General features: G+C 42.7%; 1 protein-coding gene across 10 annotated transcripts in view; it reads left to right on the top strand.

The window, feature by feature from the left end:
• Window positions 1-16,180, top strand: part of PRDM10 (PR/SET domain 10) — a gene marked incomplete at both ends in the record, with an annotated part of 86,953 nt that overhangs the window by 57,296 nt on the left and 13,477 nt on the right. For 7 of the 10 annotated variants that reach the window (XM_080696483.1, XM_080696480.1, XM_080696477.1 and 4 more), the window contains 6 exons: window positions 3,619-3,798; window positions 5,012-5,122; window positions 7,309-7,509; window positions 9,219-9,362; window positions 9,764-9,934; window positions 14,907-15,047. In XM_080696483.1, coding sequence (XP_080552609.1) covers window positions 3,619-3,798; window positions 5,012-5,122; window positions 7,309-7,509; window positions 9,219-9,362; window positions 9,764-9,934; window positions 14,907-15,047 — 948 coding nt within the window. The remainder of the gene's footprint in view (window positions 1-3,618; window positions 3,799-5,011; window positions 5,123-7,308; window positions 7,510-9,218; window positions 9,363-9,763; window positions 9,935-14,906; window positions 15,048-16,180) is intronic. The other 3 variants (XM_080696482.1, XM_080696478.1, XM_080696475.1) reach the window with 2 other exon arrangements.

Genomic DNA, 16,180 nt, shown 5'->3' with positions numbered 1-16,180 from the left:
ACCAAGAACTGAAGAAGAGGTTGGAGACGCAAGAGTCTGAAGGGCGAATTTGGAGGATAAAGAAGTTGCCAGACTGGGTGGACGAATGGCAGCTTACTTGGGGGTCAGGGAACAAGCTGGAGTCCGTGTGGCTGCATCCGGTGGCGGGCTTGGCATTGGCCAGCAGGACTGACAGCCAGGAAGCCAGCTGGTGGCTGAGTGGGAGGGAGGGGAGATTAGTGGGGATCCTCTGGCACCTCCATACCTGCCCCCACCTCCAGGCCTGGTGGCCTGCAGAGCAGCATGGCAGCAGCCTTGTTCTCACCTTCCAATCTGGCCCAGTTTCTCTTTTGGCTAATGCTAGGAAGAAAATTCTGTTTAAATGTAGTTGGCCTTCACCAAGTCGACGTGCTGCAGAGCCACCATGTACCTTCAGTGCATTTCCCGGATTATAACCAGAGTAATTTTTCTAGAGAACAAATCCGATGTCATGACCCTTCTGAACCCCACCCCCCTCAGCTTTTTTGGTACTGGGGATTGAACATAGGGGGCTCTGAGCTACAGCCCTAGCCCTTTTTCTTTGGAAGCAGAATCTTGCTAAATTGCTGAAGCTGGCCTCAAACCTGTGATCCTCCTATCTCAGCCTCACAAAGTACTGTGATTACACCTGGCTCTGAAATCCCTCTAATAGCTCTGCACGCAGGTAGAGTCCATAATTCTTATAGCCTGGAAAACACTACAAGACCTCCTCTCCAGTTCCCAGTTCTGGTTAGCACTTTGGCTACACGGAACTAGTCGGTTGCATCAGAGTGGGACGTCATCTTTCCTTTGTCCCTTGTATTTGCTCCTTCTCTCACCCCCGGCTTGACATAAAATTTCAGGCTCTCACATAATTTCACCTGGCTGCTGTTGGCTTTATCTGGGCCATTTCTTGGTCCCTGCATTAAGCGCTGCTTCTGTGAATTCCAGTAAGACCTTTTGCTGGTGACTGCATCGTAGTACTTAGGTATTGCAGGTTTCTGGCCTGCTATCTATGAGTTTCACGAGGGCAGCGCATATATATATATATATATATATATATATATATATATATATATATATATATGGATAAGGTGGGACCTTTAGGGAGCTCACATTTTATTTCCTTTTTTGGGGGGGTACTGGGGATTGAACTCAAGGACAGTCTACCTCTAAGCTGTACCTCCAACTCTTTTTATTTTATTAAAATTTTTTTTTTTAATTTTGAAACAGGGTCTTGCTCCATTTATAGTGGGCGGTACAATTGTTTACTTGAACTTTTTTTTTTTTTTGGCGGGTCTGGGGATGGAACCCAGGGGCATTCGACCTCCGAGCTACACCCCCTGCCCTAGTTTTTATTCTTTATTTTGAAACTGGGTCTCACTGAGTTGCAGAGGGCCTCACTAAGTAGCTGAGGCTGTCCACAAACCGCGATCCTCCAGGTTTCAGCCTCCCGAATGCTGGGATTACAAGCGTGCGCCACCACACCCGGCTTACTTGAACTTCTAAACCCATAGTTGAGAGAGTTCCACTTAAGTTCATTTGGGATTTAGAAGAATATCATGTTTGTTGAAATGCATGCGAAATGATATACACACGACTTTGTAAATCCAATGTTACCTATCTTTCATTATCAATTTATCTTATAGTTCTTAATAGCAAACTTATTCCAATAAGCTTTGATTGTGTCTACATAAACACAAAAGCTTTTCTCTAAAAAATCAGTTAGCCAGGTAGGGTCACACTCGCCTGTACTTGGGAGGCCAAGACAGAAGAATTGCAGGTTTTAGGTCAGCCTCAGCAACTTAGAGAAGCCTTGTTTCGAAATAAAAAATAAAATAGGGCCGGGCGTGGTGGCGCACGCTTGTAATCCTCGCGCTTGGGAGGCAGAGACAGGAGGATCGCGCAGGTTCGAAGCTAGCCGCGCGCGCTGGCATAGGAGACCCTGTTTCCAAATAAAAATGTAAAAATAGGTCTGGGAGTGTAGCCCGGAGATAGAAGGGCTTCCAGGAACCCCAGTATCACCAAAAAATAAAAATAAAAAATAAAAAAAATAAAAATAAAAAAATAAAATAGGGCTGGGGGTATAGCTTAAGAGGTAGTACACCCCTGGGTTCAGTCCCTAGTACTACACACACACACACACACACACACACACACACACACACACACACACACACACAATCAGTATGTGGCTGGGCACAGTGACATATGCTTGTAATCCCAGGACTTGGGAAGCTGAGACAGGAGGATTACAGGTACACAGCCAGCCTCAGCAACCTTGAGAGGTCCTCTGCAGCTTAGTAAAGCCCTATTTCAAAATAAAATTGGGCTAGGGGTATAGCTCAGAAATAGAATGCATCTGGGTTCAATCTCCAGTACCACAAAAGTAAATATATTAATAAATAAATAAAAATAAAAAGGTCTGGGGGTGTGGCTCAAAGGTAGACTGCCACTGGGTTCAATTTCTAGTACCCAAAACATCAGTACATATTTATTTTATTTATATGTGGAACATATTGAAAATGGTATACATTTAGACTGTGCTTGGTGTCCCCCTGCTCCTCTTCCCTCCCTCCAACACTGAGTGTCCAGGGTAACCATGCTGTATTTATACTTTTACACATATTTGAATGTAGCTCCTCCATTGATCAGCCTCAGCCTTCTTCCTCTCCTACCCTTCCATTCTTGCTTTGCTGAGGTTTCCACTCCATTATCTGGAGTCCCTCTGGTATTTCTAATACTCGCTAGTTTGGGCATATTAGAGAAAATATATGTCCTTTCTCTTTCTGTGCTTGGCTGATCTCACTTAACATAATGTCCTCCAGGTCTTTCCATCTTCTTGCGAATGACATGATTTTGTTGTTCTTTATAGCTGCATATAATTCCATTATATGTATTTCCCATAGTTTTGCAATCCATTAGTACATATTTATATTTAGTGGCCATTTCAAATTAAAGCTCGTTGTAAGGCATTTATTTACTGATGAATAGGGACTTTTTTTGGGTGGGGTACTGGGAATCAAATCCAGGGATGTTCTACCTCCTAGCTACACCCTCAGCTCTATCTTTAGTTTTTTTTTTTAAGTTTTTTTTTTTTTTTTTTGTGGTACTGGGGATGTAATTCAGGGGCATTCTGCCTCCAAACTACACCCCCATTCCTATTTTTTGTTCTTTATTTTGAAACAGGGTCTTATTGAGTTGCAAAGGGCCTCGCTAAGTAGCTGAGGCTGTCCGTGAACTATGCTCTTCCTGTCTCAGCCTCCCAAGTGCTGATACAAGCATGTGCCACCACACCCGGTTTTTAGTTTTTATTTCAAAACAGGGTCCTGCTAGGTTAATGAGAGTCTCGCTACTTGCTGAGGCTGTCTTCAAATCTGCAATCCTCCTGTCACAGCCTCCCTAGTTCTGGGATTACAGGGGTGTGTCACCACACCCTGCAGTGAACAGCCACCTTTGGATATGTCCTTGTGATCGCAGCACTCTAGCAACTCAGACGCCTCTCAGTGGGTCATGGTGACTTGGTGACTGCTGATTTGTATTGATTTTTAAAATTTATCCCTTCAAATGAAACTTTTCTACTCCCACCACTACCCCCTTTCAAAAATTCTCTCCAAACAGCGCAAAGACAAACTTCGGGAACACATGCAAAGGATGCATAACCCCGAGAGGGAGGCCAAGAAAGCCGACCGCATCAGCCGCTCCAAGACCTTCAAGCCTCGGATCACGTCCACAGACTACGACAGCTTCACGTTCAAGTGCCGCCTGTGCATGATGGGCTTCCGGCGACGGGGCATGCTGGTCAGTGCCGGGGGCGCAGGTCCCTCTCCAAACCAACATCGTTTCTGCCCATGATGATGATGATGATGAGATGGCTTTGGTATTGTGTTCTGTACTAAGTTATGTTTGTCAGCAGGTTCGGTGAGTGCTTAGGGGAGGAAACAGGCAGACAATTTCCAGTTTGTAGTTCTCTCTTTTCCAGTCTCTCTTTGCCCTCCTGTATCACTTTTTGGGTGATCTCTTAAAAGAAGACGTTTTCTACTTTTTTTTTTCCCCCTTTGGTGCTAGAGGTTAAACCCAAGACATCGTGCATGCTGAGCACATACTACCACTGAACGACATCTCCAAACTTCTGATTCTCATTATTAGTTTTGTTATCATTGACCCCTTTCAATCTCTTTGCTCTTGTCCTATTTTCTTTCCCTTCTCTTAAGTTTCTAAATATTCTTTCTGGTGGTGCCTTTGCCTCCTCCCCAACTCTTCCCCATTAGTGCCTCTTTTTTCCAGTTAGGTAACAGCAATAGAAGGAAACTTTCCATCAAAGCAGGGTAAGCTGGTTGTTGTGGTGCATGCCTGCAATCCTAGTACTTGGGAGGCTAAGACAGGAGAATTGCAGGTTTGAAGCCAGTCTCAGCAACTTAGTGAGACCTTGTTTTCAAATAAAAAATAAAATAGGGCTGGGAGTGTAGCTCAGAGGTAAAATGCCCCAGGTTCCATCCCTAGTACCACATAATATAAACAAAGAAGGTGTAGCTGGTTCTAGGTTAGTGGAAATACCAGGTCAGTGACTTTATTTGAAGCTCTTATCTTGAACTTATTAGTTATGGAATATATTTTTGCCAAGACCTAGAAAGTCATAGAATGATATTTAAAATTCAGAACCTTACATTGTATCTCAGTTGATGTTCTTAAGTAAGACTAGGGCACTAACTAATGAAAGACAGGAGAATGCTCCAAAGAAACTCACATTAATGTAAAGCCAGCAGTTGTTGCTGGCATCTGTAGAGACTAACTCACCTTCAGTTACTTGCCGAATCACTGTTAACTCCTGTTACCAGCAACAGTTAACATGCTCTGGTGTCAGATCGTCTGATGATGTGGGTTCTGGGCAAATGTCTGTTGTTTTGGTGTCGCTTCTAAGAATATTAGCGTCTAGTACTCATTACCAAAGGCATGTGTTTAGCCTTTATTTGTAATGGTTTTTTTTTTTTCTCATTTTCTTTTTTCACTTTAGGTAAATCACTTATCCAAGAGGCATCCAGACATGAAGATAGAAGAGGTGCCAGAGTTAACTCTACCCATCATAAAACCCAACCGGGATTACTTTTGTCAGTATTGTGATAAGGTAAAAGCAAAATACCCATCCTGGCTGCAACTGGGGGAGCCAGCTTAGAACCAGTGTGTCTGCAGGTATAAATATGTACTACCGTCTTGCAGTTACACTTAACAGATGGTTCCCTGCCTCACAGTAGTTTTCCATCAAGACCAGAAAGGGCTATAATGCAACTTCATTTTAAGCCAATTCTTTTCTTTTTTTCTTTTTTTTTGGTGGTACTGGAGTTTCTGGAAGGCCTTCTACCTCCAGGCTACACTCCCAGACCTATTTTATACTTTTTATTTGGAAACAGGGTCTCTTAAGCCAGCGCGGCTGGCTTCGAACCTGCGTGATCCTCCTGTCTCCGCCTCCCAAGCGCGGGGATTACAATTGGCACCACGTCCAGTGCCAGTTCTTTTCTTAAGAATTTGATTTTGCCGGGCGTGGTGGCGCACGCTTGTAATCCCCGCGTTTGGGAGGTAGAGACAGGAGGATTGCACAGGTTCGAAGCCAGCTGCGCGTGCTGGCTTAGGAGACCCTGTTTCCAAATAAAAATGTAAAAATAGGTCTGGGAGTGTAGCCCGGAGGTAGAAGGGCTTCCAGGAACCCCAGTACCACCAAAAAAAAAAAAAAGAATTTGATTTTGTTTTTCTTATTGTTCCCTCTCCCATTTTTCTTTTTAACAAAATAAGACTTATTGCCAAGAGCCTACTATATGAATTCATTTTAAATTCATTTTATTCTTTAGCTCTAAAATGAAAGGGTTAGTTATCTTATTCATAAAATATATGGTAAAGCCAAGTGTGAAGGTGCATGCCTGTAATCCAGTATTTGGGAGTATGAGACAGGAGGATTACAGGTTTGAGGCCAGCCTAAGCAACTTAGTGAGGTCTTATAAAAAAGTGGGAGAGGGGAGAGACTGGGAATAAAACTCAGAGATAGAAAGCCTTTCGGTAACACACACACACACACACACACACACACACACACACACACAATGTGGTAGGTTTTGGGGTTTCTAGAAGATTGAATGGAGTGTGAAAAAGTTGTGATAATAGAGTACTCTTCTTATACTATTCCATTCTTTATTTTTTATATCGTTACAAAAAAGAAAGAGAATGTTGGTTTATTGTTTCATTGTAATGTTGCCTTTTATAATGTAGCTATGTCAGATTAAAAGTAAAAAATATGTTTTAAACACAGATTAAAGCTAGGTACATTTTGTCTCTGAGCCGTAACCCAGCCCTTCTTATTTTGCACAGAGTCTCACTAGGTTACTGAGAGTCTCTAAATTGCTAAGGCTGATCTCAAAACCTGTGCTGGGATTACAGGCATGCGTCACCACGCCTGGCTACTAGTCGCTACTAAGCTTCTCATTTAGGACATTCTTTAGTTCCTAGTAGTTAATTAGATACAGCATCTCAGAACTTTTATGAACTAAAGGGTGTTTCCACCTTAAAAATAATTCTATTTCGGCCGGGCGTTGTGGCGCACGCTTGTAATCCCCGCGCTTGGATGGCTGAGACAGGAGGATCACGCAGGTTCGAAGCCAGCCTCAGCTGGATTAAGAGACCCTGTTTTCAAATAAAATATAAAATAGGTCTGGGAGTGTAGCCTGGAGGTAGAAGGCCCCTGGGTTCCATCCCCAGTACTACCAAAAATTAAAAATAAAAATAAATTAAAAAATTCTATTTCAGCCAGGCATGGTAGCACACACTTATAATCCCCGTGCTTGGGAGGTTGAGACAGGAGGATTACACGGGCTCGAAGCCAGCCTCAGCTACTTAGTGAGGCTCTCAGCAACTTAGTGAGACCCTGTTTCCAAATAAAATATAAAATAGGTCTGGAAGTGTAGCCCAGAGGTAGAAAGCCCCTGGGTTCCATCCCCAGTTACACCAAAACAAAACAAAAAGAAAACAATTCTATTTATTTACATCTATCTTTTAAACTTTCAGATAAGGGATATTTTGTATAGTTAATATCTTAGGTATATGCAGAAAATTCAAGAAAGATGCCTAGCATATCTGTATTATGTTCTTATTTTGTTTTAATTTATTTTATATCCATATTATTCTTTAGTAGATCTGCTAATTTTTTTTTCTTTTGGGCTACCTCAAATACCTTTTCTTATTTCCTTAGAATGAAATTGTTAGTTTACTTTAAGCAAGAAAATGGAACTGTACACTGCTTTCATTGCAAAATATTTGGACTTGCAGGTTTACAAAAGTGCCAGCAAGCGTAAAGCCCACATTCTGAAGAACCACCCAGGAGCTGAGCTCCCGCCAAGCATTCGCAAACTTCGCCCTGCTGGTCCTGGAGAGCCAGACCCTATGCTGAGCACCCACACCCAGCTGACGGGCACCATCGCCACGCCTCCCGTCTGTTGCCCTCACTGCTCCAAGCAGTACAGCAGCAAGGTATGGCCCTGCCTCTGACACTCCTGACCCGGCACCTCGCCCAAAGGTGGCTTCTCGTCCAGGTGGCCCAGATGGCTCTTTTTGAATTGATGGGGGACTGAAAGAGACATTCTCATAGCCCTGTAGGCAAGAAGTACCACAGAGAATGGGAAGAGAATACAGGGACTCAGAACTAGTGCCACGGAATAGCCTGAGTGCCTGCCTGTCCCGCTTTAACCTTGGCCTGCTCTAGGCCTCGAGTTGAATATCTGAGCTCACAGTTTGTCAGCTTAGGCTTGTGGGAACATTAATGGGAACTAAAAGGACAATCTTGGAAAGGGGGTTATCTTTGCAGGAGTTAAAGGGGATTATGGCTGATTGCTACCGCTATTGGGGTGAGGATGCCATGAGGTTTTGAGACTTTGAGGTTTTGAGACTGCCTGATGATTAGAATCACGTGGGTTTTATTCTTCCACCCTGAACCCCTTGCTTCATACCACAGTGTTGCTTTTGGAAGTGTAGGCATAGAGGCAGTATAGGTCTGATTTTCTGTTTTATTTTAGTTAATTAATTGTTAATTTAAGAAATGAAGTTTTGTTATGTTGCTTAAGGTTGCCCAAACACCTAGGTTCAAGCTATCCTTCTGCCTCAACCTCCTGAGTAGCTGGGACAACAGGTGCCTACCACCATACCTGGCTGATTTTTTTTTTTTTTTTTTTCGGGTCTGGGGATGGAACCCAAAGGCATTTAACCTCCGAGCTATACCCTCTGCCCAATTTTTTATTCTTTAGTTTGAAAATAAAGAATAATAGTGTCTCACTCAGTTGCAGAGGGCCTCACTAAGTAGCTGAGGCTGTCCATGAATCGCAATCCTCTGGTCTCAGCCTCCCAAATGCTGGGATTACAAGCGTGCACCACCACGCCTGGCTTCGTACCTGGCTGATTTTAAAATATTAATTAATTAATTAATTTATGGTACTAGGCATTGAACCCAGTGATGCTCTACCACTGAGCTGCACCCTAAGCCCTTTTCATTTTGAAAAGGCTTCACTAAGTTGTGGAAAGCTCACTGTGTTGCTGAGGCTGACCTCAAACCTGTGATCCTTCTGTCTCAGCCTCCTAAGTACTGGGATTACAGGCATGTACCACCACTCCTGACTGATTTTTAATTTTTTTAATGGCCAAAATAAAAGACTTTAAGCTGTGCGTGGTGGCACACGCTTGTAATTCCAGTACTTGGGAGTCTGAGACAGGAGGTTCGCAGGTTTGTGGCCAGCCTCAGCTACTTAGAGGCCTTCTGCAACTTACACCCTGTTTCAAAATAAAGAAAAAAAAAATGGAACCAGGCATGGTGGCGCATGCTTGTAATCCCAGCATTCGGGAAGCTGAGACTGGAGGATCACATTTTGCGGACAGCATCAGCTACTTAGTGAGGCCCTCCGCAACTCAGTGAGACCCTGTTTCAAAATAAAGAATAAAAATAGGGCAGGGGGTGTAGCTTGGAGGTCAAATGCCTCTGGGTTTCATCTCCAGACCACAAAAAAAAAAAAAAGGGGGGGGGGCTGAGGTATAGCTTAGAGGTGGAATGCCCCTGGGTTCAATCTTCAATACCACAAATAAGAAAAAATAAATAAATAAATAAAAGACTTTAGGAAGCTCTGGAGGATTTGTATCTGAAAGATCGAAAACAATTCTAATAATTGTTCTTGATTTATGCCTTAATTTTTCAGACCAAGATGGTCCAACACATCCGAAAAAAACATCCAGAGTATGCCCAGCTTCCCAACGCCATCCACACACCCCTGACAACAGCCGTGATCAGTGCCACCCCAGCCGTTTTAACAACCGATAGTGCCACTGGAGAGACTGTGGTGGTAAGTGAATTGGTAGGAAGAGCGTTTTATTTCCTCCGGTGCCCACCATATCTTTATATACCAACGCCCTGCCAATCTTGTTATTTAATTGGTTGCAAATGGAGCCCATTATCCTTCAGTTTGCTACCTCAGGCATTGTGCCTATGATTGGGTCTCCTGGTCTAGGTTTGCCAAAGCTCTCTCTCAAAAGAGTAGTAGGGAATCCTCACCATGGCTCCTTCCCTGCAGTATTATCAGAACTTCTGAGGCAGCTCCACTGAGTCAGAGATAAACGCTCAGGGCTAATTTGTAGTTTCATGGCCCTTTAGCATGATAGACCAACTTTTAGAATTTGGGAGCACTGAAATAACTGCAAAAAGGCGTGTTACCAACTAATGTATTCTGTGTGTTTTTTTTTCTAGACAACAGACCTGCTAACCCAAGCCATGACAGAACTGTCCCAGACCTTAACAACCGATTATCGAACTCCGCAGGGGGATTACCAGAGGATTCAGTATATCCCCGTGTCCCAGTCTACATCTGGGCTTCAGCAACCTCAGCATATACAGCTTCAAGTAGTGCAGGTGGCCCCGGTACTGGATGACACTTATTTCTCCTTACCTTTGTGAATGCCATATTGCATTAGTCAGGATGGTAGTTAGAGTCAGTGAAAGCACTCAGGTCTCAGGGCAGGACTTGACCCTACAGAGTATGCTTCTGCGTGGAAGCTCCGAGACTCAGGCATTTGTAGAACACCCCTCCACAGCCCATCCCGGCTGGTGAGGGCTCTGGACTCGACAGTGTAAGAGGTGTCTGTCTGTAGTAGTCAGGAGACTTTAGGCTCTAGTGTGTGTATACTGCACAGGAACCAGCGGCTGCTCTGTCAGTGCCCAGATTGAATACTTGATAAGTTACACAGGCATCAAGTGACTTATATTAGTGAGAGGTGGTAAACTCTTAATATTGATTCAATCTCAATATTAGTATTTTTATAAAATAGAGGGGTAAACTGGATGTGGTGGTTGTGGTGCAGGTCTGTAATCCCAGGACTCAGGAGGCTGAGATAGGAGGATTTGAGGTTTGAGGACAGCCTCAGCAACTTGGTAAGACCCCACTATTCAGTAAAACCCTGTTTTTTTTTTTTATTGAACATAAATGGTATACATTTAAACTATACTTGATGCCCTCTCCCGCTCCCGCCCCTGTTTTCCCTTCCCCCCTCCCACCAATGATTGGGTAACCATGCCATATTCATAATTTTACACATATTCGGATGTGGACCCTCATTAATCAAGTTCAGCCTTCCTCCTCTCCTATCTTTCCATTCAAGCTTTGCTGGTATTTCCCCTCCATTATCTGGAGTACCACTGGTATCCTCTGTGTTCCCTAGTTTGGGCATATTAGAGGAAACATATGTACCTTCTCCTTCTGTGCTTGGCTGATCTCACTTAACATAATGTTCTCCAGGGCTTTCCATCTTCTTGCAAATGGTATGATTTTGTTCTTCTTTATGGCTGAATAGAATTCCATTGTGTGTATTTCCCAAAGTTTTGCTATCCATTCATCGGTTGATGGTGATCTGGGTTGGTTCCATATTTTGGCTATTACGAATTGTGCTGCTATGAACATAGGTATGCATATGTTGCTGTATTTCTCTGAATTCAACCCCTTTGGAAAGATGCCCAGGAGTGGTATAGCTGGATCGTATGGTGGATCTATTCCCACCTTTCTTAGGAATCTCCATACAGATCTCCATAGTGGCTGAACTAGTTTGCACTCCCACCAACAGTGTAAAAGAGTTCCTCTTTCCCCACATCCTCGCCAGCATTTGTTGTTTGATTTCTTTATGCTTGCTACTCTGACGGGTTAGATGGAATCTCAGTGTAGTTTTGATTTGCATCTCCCTGATGGTCAATGATGTAGAACATCTTTTCATGTATCTATTGGCCCTTTGTATCTCTTCTTTTGTGAAGTGTCTATTTAGTTCATTTGCCCATTTCTTGATTGGGTTGTTTGTTTTGCTAGTGTAGAGTCTTTTGAGCTCTTTGTATATTCTGGATATTAGCCCCCTATCAGAGTGGTGGCTGGTAAAGATCTTTTCCCATTCTGTAGGCTTCCTCTTTAGATTATTGATGGTTTCCTTTGATGAGAAGAAACTTTTAAGTTTGATGCTATCCCACTTGTTAATTCTTGCTTTAATTTCCTGAGCTTTGGAGGTTTTGTTGAGAAAGTTACTGCCTGTGCCAATATGTTGTAGTGTTGAACCTATGCTCTCCTCTACTAACTTCAGTCTCAGGTCTAATTTCTAAGTCTTTGATCCATCTTGAGTTGATTCCTGTGCATGGTGAGATATAGGGGTTTAGATTCATCTTTTTTACAAATGGATAGCCAGTTCTCCCAGCACCATTTTTTGAAAAGCTGTTTTTTCTCCAGCGTATGAGTTTGGCCCCTTTGTCAAAGATTAACTGACTGAAGATGTGTGGGTTTGTTTCTGTATCTTCTATTCTAATCCACTGGTCAGTATATCTGTTATTGTGCCAATACCATGCTATTTTTACTACTATTGCTCTATAGTATAATTTGAAGTCTGGGATTGTGATGCCTCCTGCATGTTTCTTATTGCTGAGAATTGCTTTGGCTATTCTGGGTCTTTTCTTTCTCCGCATAAAGTTCATGATTGATTTTTCTAGGTCTGTGAAGAATGTCGCTGGTATTTTAATGGGAATTGCATTGAATCTATAGATCAGTTTTGGCAGAATGGCCATTTTGATGATATTTATTCTGCCTATCCATGAGCACTAAAACCCTGTTTTAAAATAAAAAAAAAAAGGGCTGGGAATAGGCGTGGTGGCGCATGCTAGTAATCCTAGTACCTGGGAGGCTGAGTCAGGAGGATTGCAGGTTCATGGCTAGCCTCGGCAATTTAGTGAGGCCCTCTGTAATTTAGCGAAATCTTGTTTCAAAATAAAGAATAAAATAGAGTTGAGAGTGTAGATTAGAGGTAGAATGCTCCTGGGTTCAGTCTCAGTGCCACACACAAAAGGGGGCTGGGAGGTCAAGTGACTTTGGGTTCAATCCCCAGGACTTCTTCCCTCAAAATCTATCTACATAAATATGTGGGGGGGGATATAAATAAATGAATGATATTCTTTCTACCAGATAATAAATATTTTATTCTTACTGATTAGACTACTAAAAGAAGGAATTCTCTCCAAATTATTGTTTAATTATGCTGTGAGGAAGTATATTCAACACACGGATGAATAAACTTGTTGCTTTGAAATCATGTGGTTTCGAAACTTTATTTTTTATTTTATTCATTTATTTTTAGTACTTTAGTACTAAGGATTGAACCCAGGAGCTTTTTATCACTGAGCTACATCCCCAGCCCTTTTTATTTTTTATTTTGAAACAATAGGGTCTCACTAAGCTGAAGGTCTCACTAAGTTACTGAAAGTGGTTTTGAACCTGCGATCTACCTATCTCAGCCTCTCAAGTACTAGAATTACAGGCATGCACCACCATGCCTGGCTACTTATTTATTAATTCATTTATTTTGTAGTATTGGGAATTGAACCTAGGAGCATTCTACCTGTGACCTACACTCTCATACCCTTTTATTTATTTATTTATTTATTTTTTATTTTTTTGGTGGTACTGGGGTTCCTGGAAGCCCTTCTACCTCCGGGCTACACTCCCAGACCTATTTTTACATTTTTATTTGGAAACAGGGTCTCCTAAGCCAGTGCACGCGGCTGGCTTCGAACCTGCGTGATCCTCCTGTCTCTGCCTCCCAAGTGCGGGGATTACAAGCGTGCGCCACCACACCTGGCTTAACATAATTTTTTAAAAAAATATGTATTTACCAACTGAAGAGGATGTGTTTTTCTAGGACACTCAGATAATCAGAATGTTTATTTAGATTGTGATGGTATACTCCTGTGATCTCCTGTTACTAGGATTGAACACAGGGACATTCTCCCTCTGAACAATAAGCCTACCCCTTTTTATTTTTTATATTGAAACAGGGCCTAACTAAGTTGCTGAGTGTGGCTTCAAACCTGTGAAGCCACAGGTTTATCTCTGTCTTAGCTTCCCTCATACTAGAATTATAGGCATGTGCCACCACAATCACTTTGTTTCAAAATAAAAAGGCCTGGGATGTAACTCAATGATAGAGTTCCCTTGGTACCAAAAAGAAAAAAGAAAGAAAAAAAGAATATGCTCAAGTTCTTACCCTTCCCCAGCATAAGATCCCGCGTTAATCTCCAGCACCACAAAAGAACAACAACAAAAAAATTAATCCGAAAAGTAATTTTTTTTTAATGGTACTGAAGGTGGAACCCAGGGGCTTTTCTACCTTCAGGTTATACTCCCAGACCTATTTTATACTTAATTTGGAAACAGGGTCTCACTAAGTTGCTGAGAGCCTCACTAAGTACCTGAGGCTGGCTTTGAACCTGTGCAATCCTCCTGTTTTAGCCTCCCAAACGCTGGGATTACAAGTGCGTGCCACCACGCCTGGCTCATTTACTTTAAACATTTTTTTTTTTTTAATTTTTGTGGTACTGGGGATGGAACCCGGGGGCATTCTACCTCTGAGTGACATCCCCAGCCTTATTTTTTAAAATTATTTTTATTTTTTAAAATTTATTTTATTTTTTTATTCTTTTCTTTTTGTTTGCTTTTTGCAGTACTGGGGATAGAACCCAGGGGCTTTCTATCTCTGAGCCACACCCCCAGCCTGATTTTTTATTCTTTATTTTGAAACAGGATCTCACTGAGTTGTGAAGAGCCTAAGTAGCTGAGGCTATCTGTGAGCCACGATCCTCCTGTCTTAGCCTCCCAAATGCTGAGATTACAAGCGTGTGCCTCCATGCACAGCTAATTCTTTTTATTTATTTAATTAATTAATTAATTAATTTTTGTGTTACTGGAGATGGAACCCGGTAGCATTCTACCTCCAAGCTATACACCCCAGCCCTATTTTTATTCTTTATTTGGAAACAGGGTCTCACTGAGTTGCAAAGGGCCTCACTAAGTAGCTGAGGCTGTCCGTGAACCGCAGTCCTCCGGTCTCAGCCTCCTGAATGCTGGGATTACAAGTGTGCGCCACCACAGCTGGCTAATTCTTTCTTTCTTTCTTTTTGTGGGTCTGGAGTTGGAATCCAGAGGCATTTGACCTCCGAGTTACACCTCCTGCCCTATTTTTTTATTCTTTAGTTTGAAACTGGGTCTCACTGAGTTGCCGAGGGCCTCACTAAGTAGCTGAGGCTGTGCGTGAACTGCGATCTTCTGGTCTCAGCTTCCCGAATGCTGGGATTACAAGTGTGCATCACCACGCCTGGCTTTCTTTTTATTTTTGAAACAGGGTCTCACTGAATTGCGAAGGGCCTTGCTAAGTAGCCGAGGCTGTCTGTGAACTGCAATCCTCCGGTCTTAGCCTCTCAAATGCTAGGATTACAAGCGTGTATCACTACGTCCGGCTGGATATTTTTAACCCAACTTTTTTTCTGAAGGATTTCCTTAATGTCAATCAATACATATTTGGTTTTCACCCTCCAGGCCACTTCCCCTCACCAGTCTCAGCAGTCTACCGTGGACGTTGGCCAGCTCCATGACCCTCAGACCTACACACAGCATGCCATCCAGGTGCAGCACATCCAGGTCACTGAGTCCGCCGCCTCAGCCCCATCATCATCCCAGGTACTCTCAGAGAGGCTAACGTGGCCTCAGGGGCCACGAGAGCTAATGGCAATTAAAGACTTTATCTCAGGCTGTTGAAATGATGTTGTTACTGTTGAGCCTTAATTAATGAGTCTTACCTTGGCCTCTGCTTTTTAGATTGGCACTGTGGACATGGTTGCATTAAGCTATTAGCTTCCCCTGTCCCAATGGAGCTCTATGATATGATATCCTAGAAACAGCACTAGCTTTTTTCCCATTCTAAATGCAATTGCTAAATTGTATCTATGATTTGGAACAGTGACTTCATGGGTATTATGGGTATTATCGTATCTGGTATGGTGTTTGTATATTGGGTCTATCACTGAAGCATATAGGTGGGTGTGGGGGTTCAGAGGAGGGAGAGATTATGTGTAGTAGGAAATCAAAGATATTTTTGTAGATGTGGTCTTTTAATTTGGTCTTGAAGAAGGGGTATCTCAGTCAGCATTCTCACTGCTATGTTCCAAAGAGTTGTATGTGACCATACACAACTTCTCAAAGGAAGATTTTCTTGCTCACAAATTTTGGAGATTTCAGAGGTTCAGTCCATGTCAGTTTGGGTCTGCCAAGCTCACGGCATGACAGTGGGGAGCAGAGAGAGGGAGAGAACAGGGCTCTGCTCTCACATCATAGAAGCCAGAAGCAAGGGAGCCAGCAGGGGGTTCCAGACCTAAGCACAGTCCCTGAGGCCACACCCCAAGGACCTACCTCCTCGCCACACCCCGCCTGCCTAGGTTACCACTCAGTAAATCCATCACAGTGGGTTTATCTACTGATAAGGTTAAAACGCTCTTGACTTAATTATATCAACTCTGAACATTAATACATGAGCTCTTCAGGAGACATTCTATATCTAACCATAACAGAGGGGTGTGGTTTTGACATAGTATTTGGGGAAAGCATTATGATCTGAATAAGTTTACATTGTGAGTAAAGATACAGAATTGGGAAGTTGTGGTAGCTTTGTAGGAAACTGAGTTTTTCTATTTAGGAATAGGAAATGACATCTGGAAAGAAAAGTTTGGAGCTGGATTATGAAGGGACTTAAATTGCAAACAGGAGAGGTTTATTCTGTAGTTAGGAGTAAGCCTCTGCAGGCTATGTCTGAATGT

The sequence above is a fragment of the Muscardinus avellanarius genome (assembly GCF_963383645.1).
Source record: "Muscardinus avellanarius genome assembly, chromosome: 1".
NCBI classification, from domain to species: domain Eukaryota; kingdom Metazoa; phylum Chordata; class Mammalia; order Rodentia; family Gliridae; genus Muscardinus; species Muscardinus avellanarius.
This window is presented reverse-complemented; position numbering and strand designations above follow the sequence as displayed.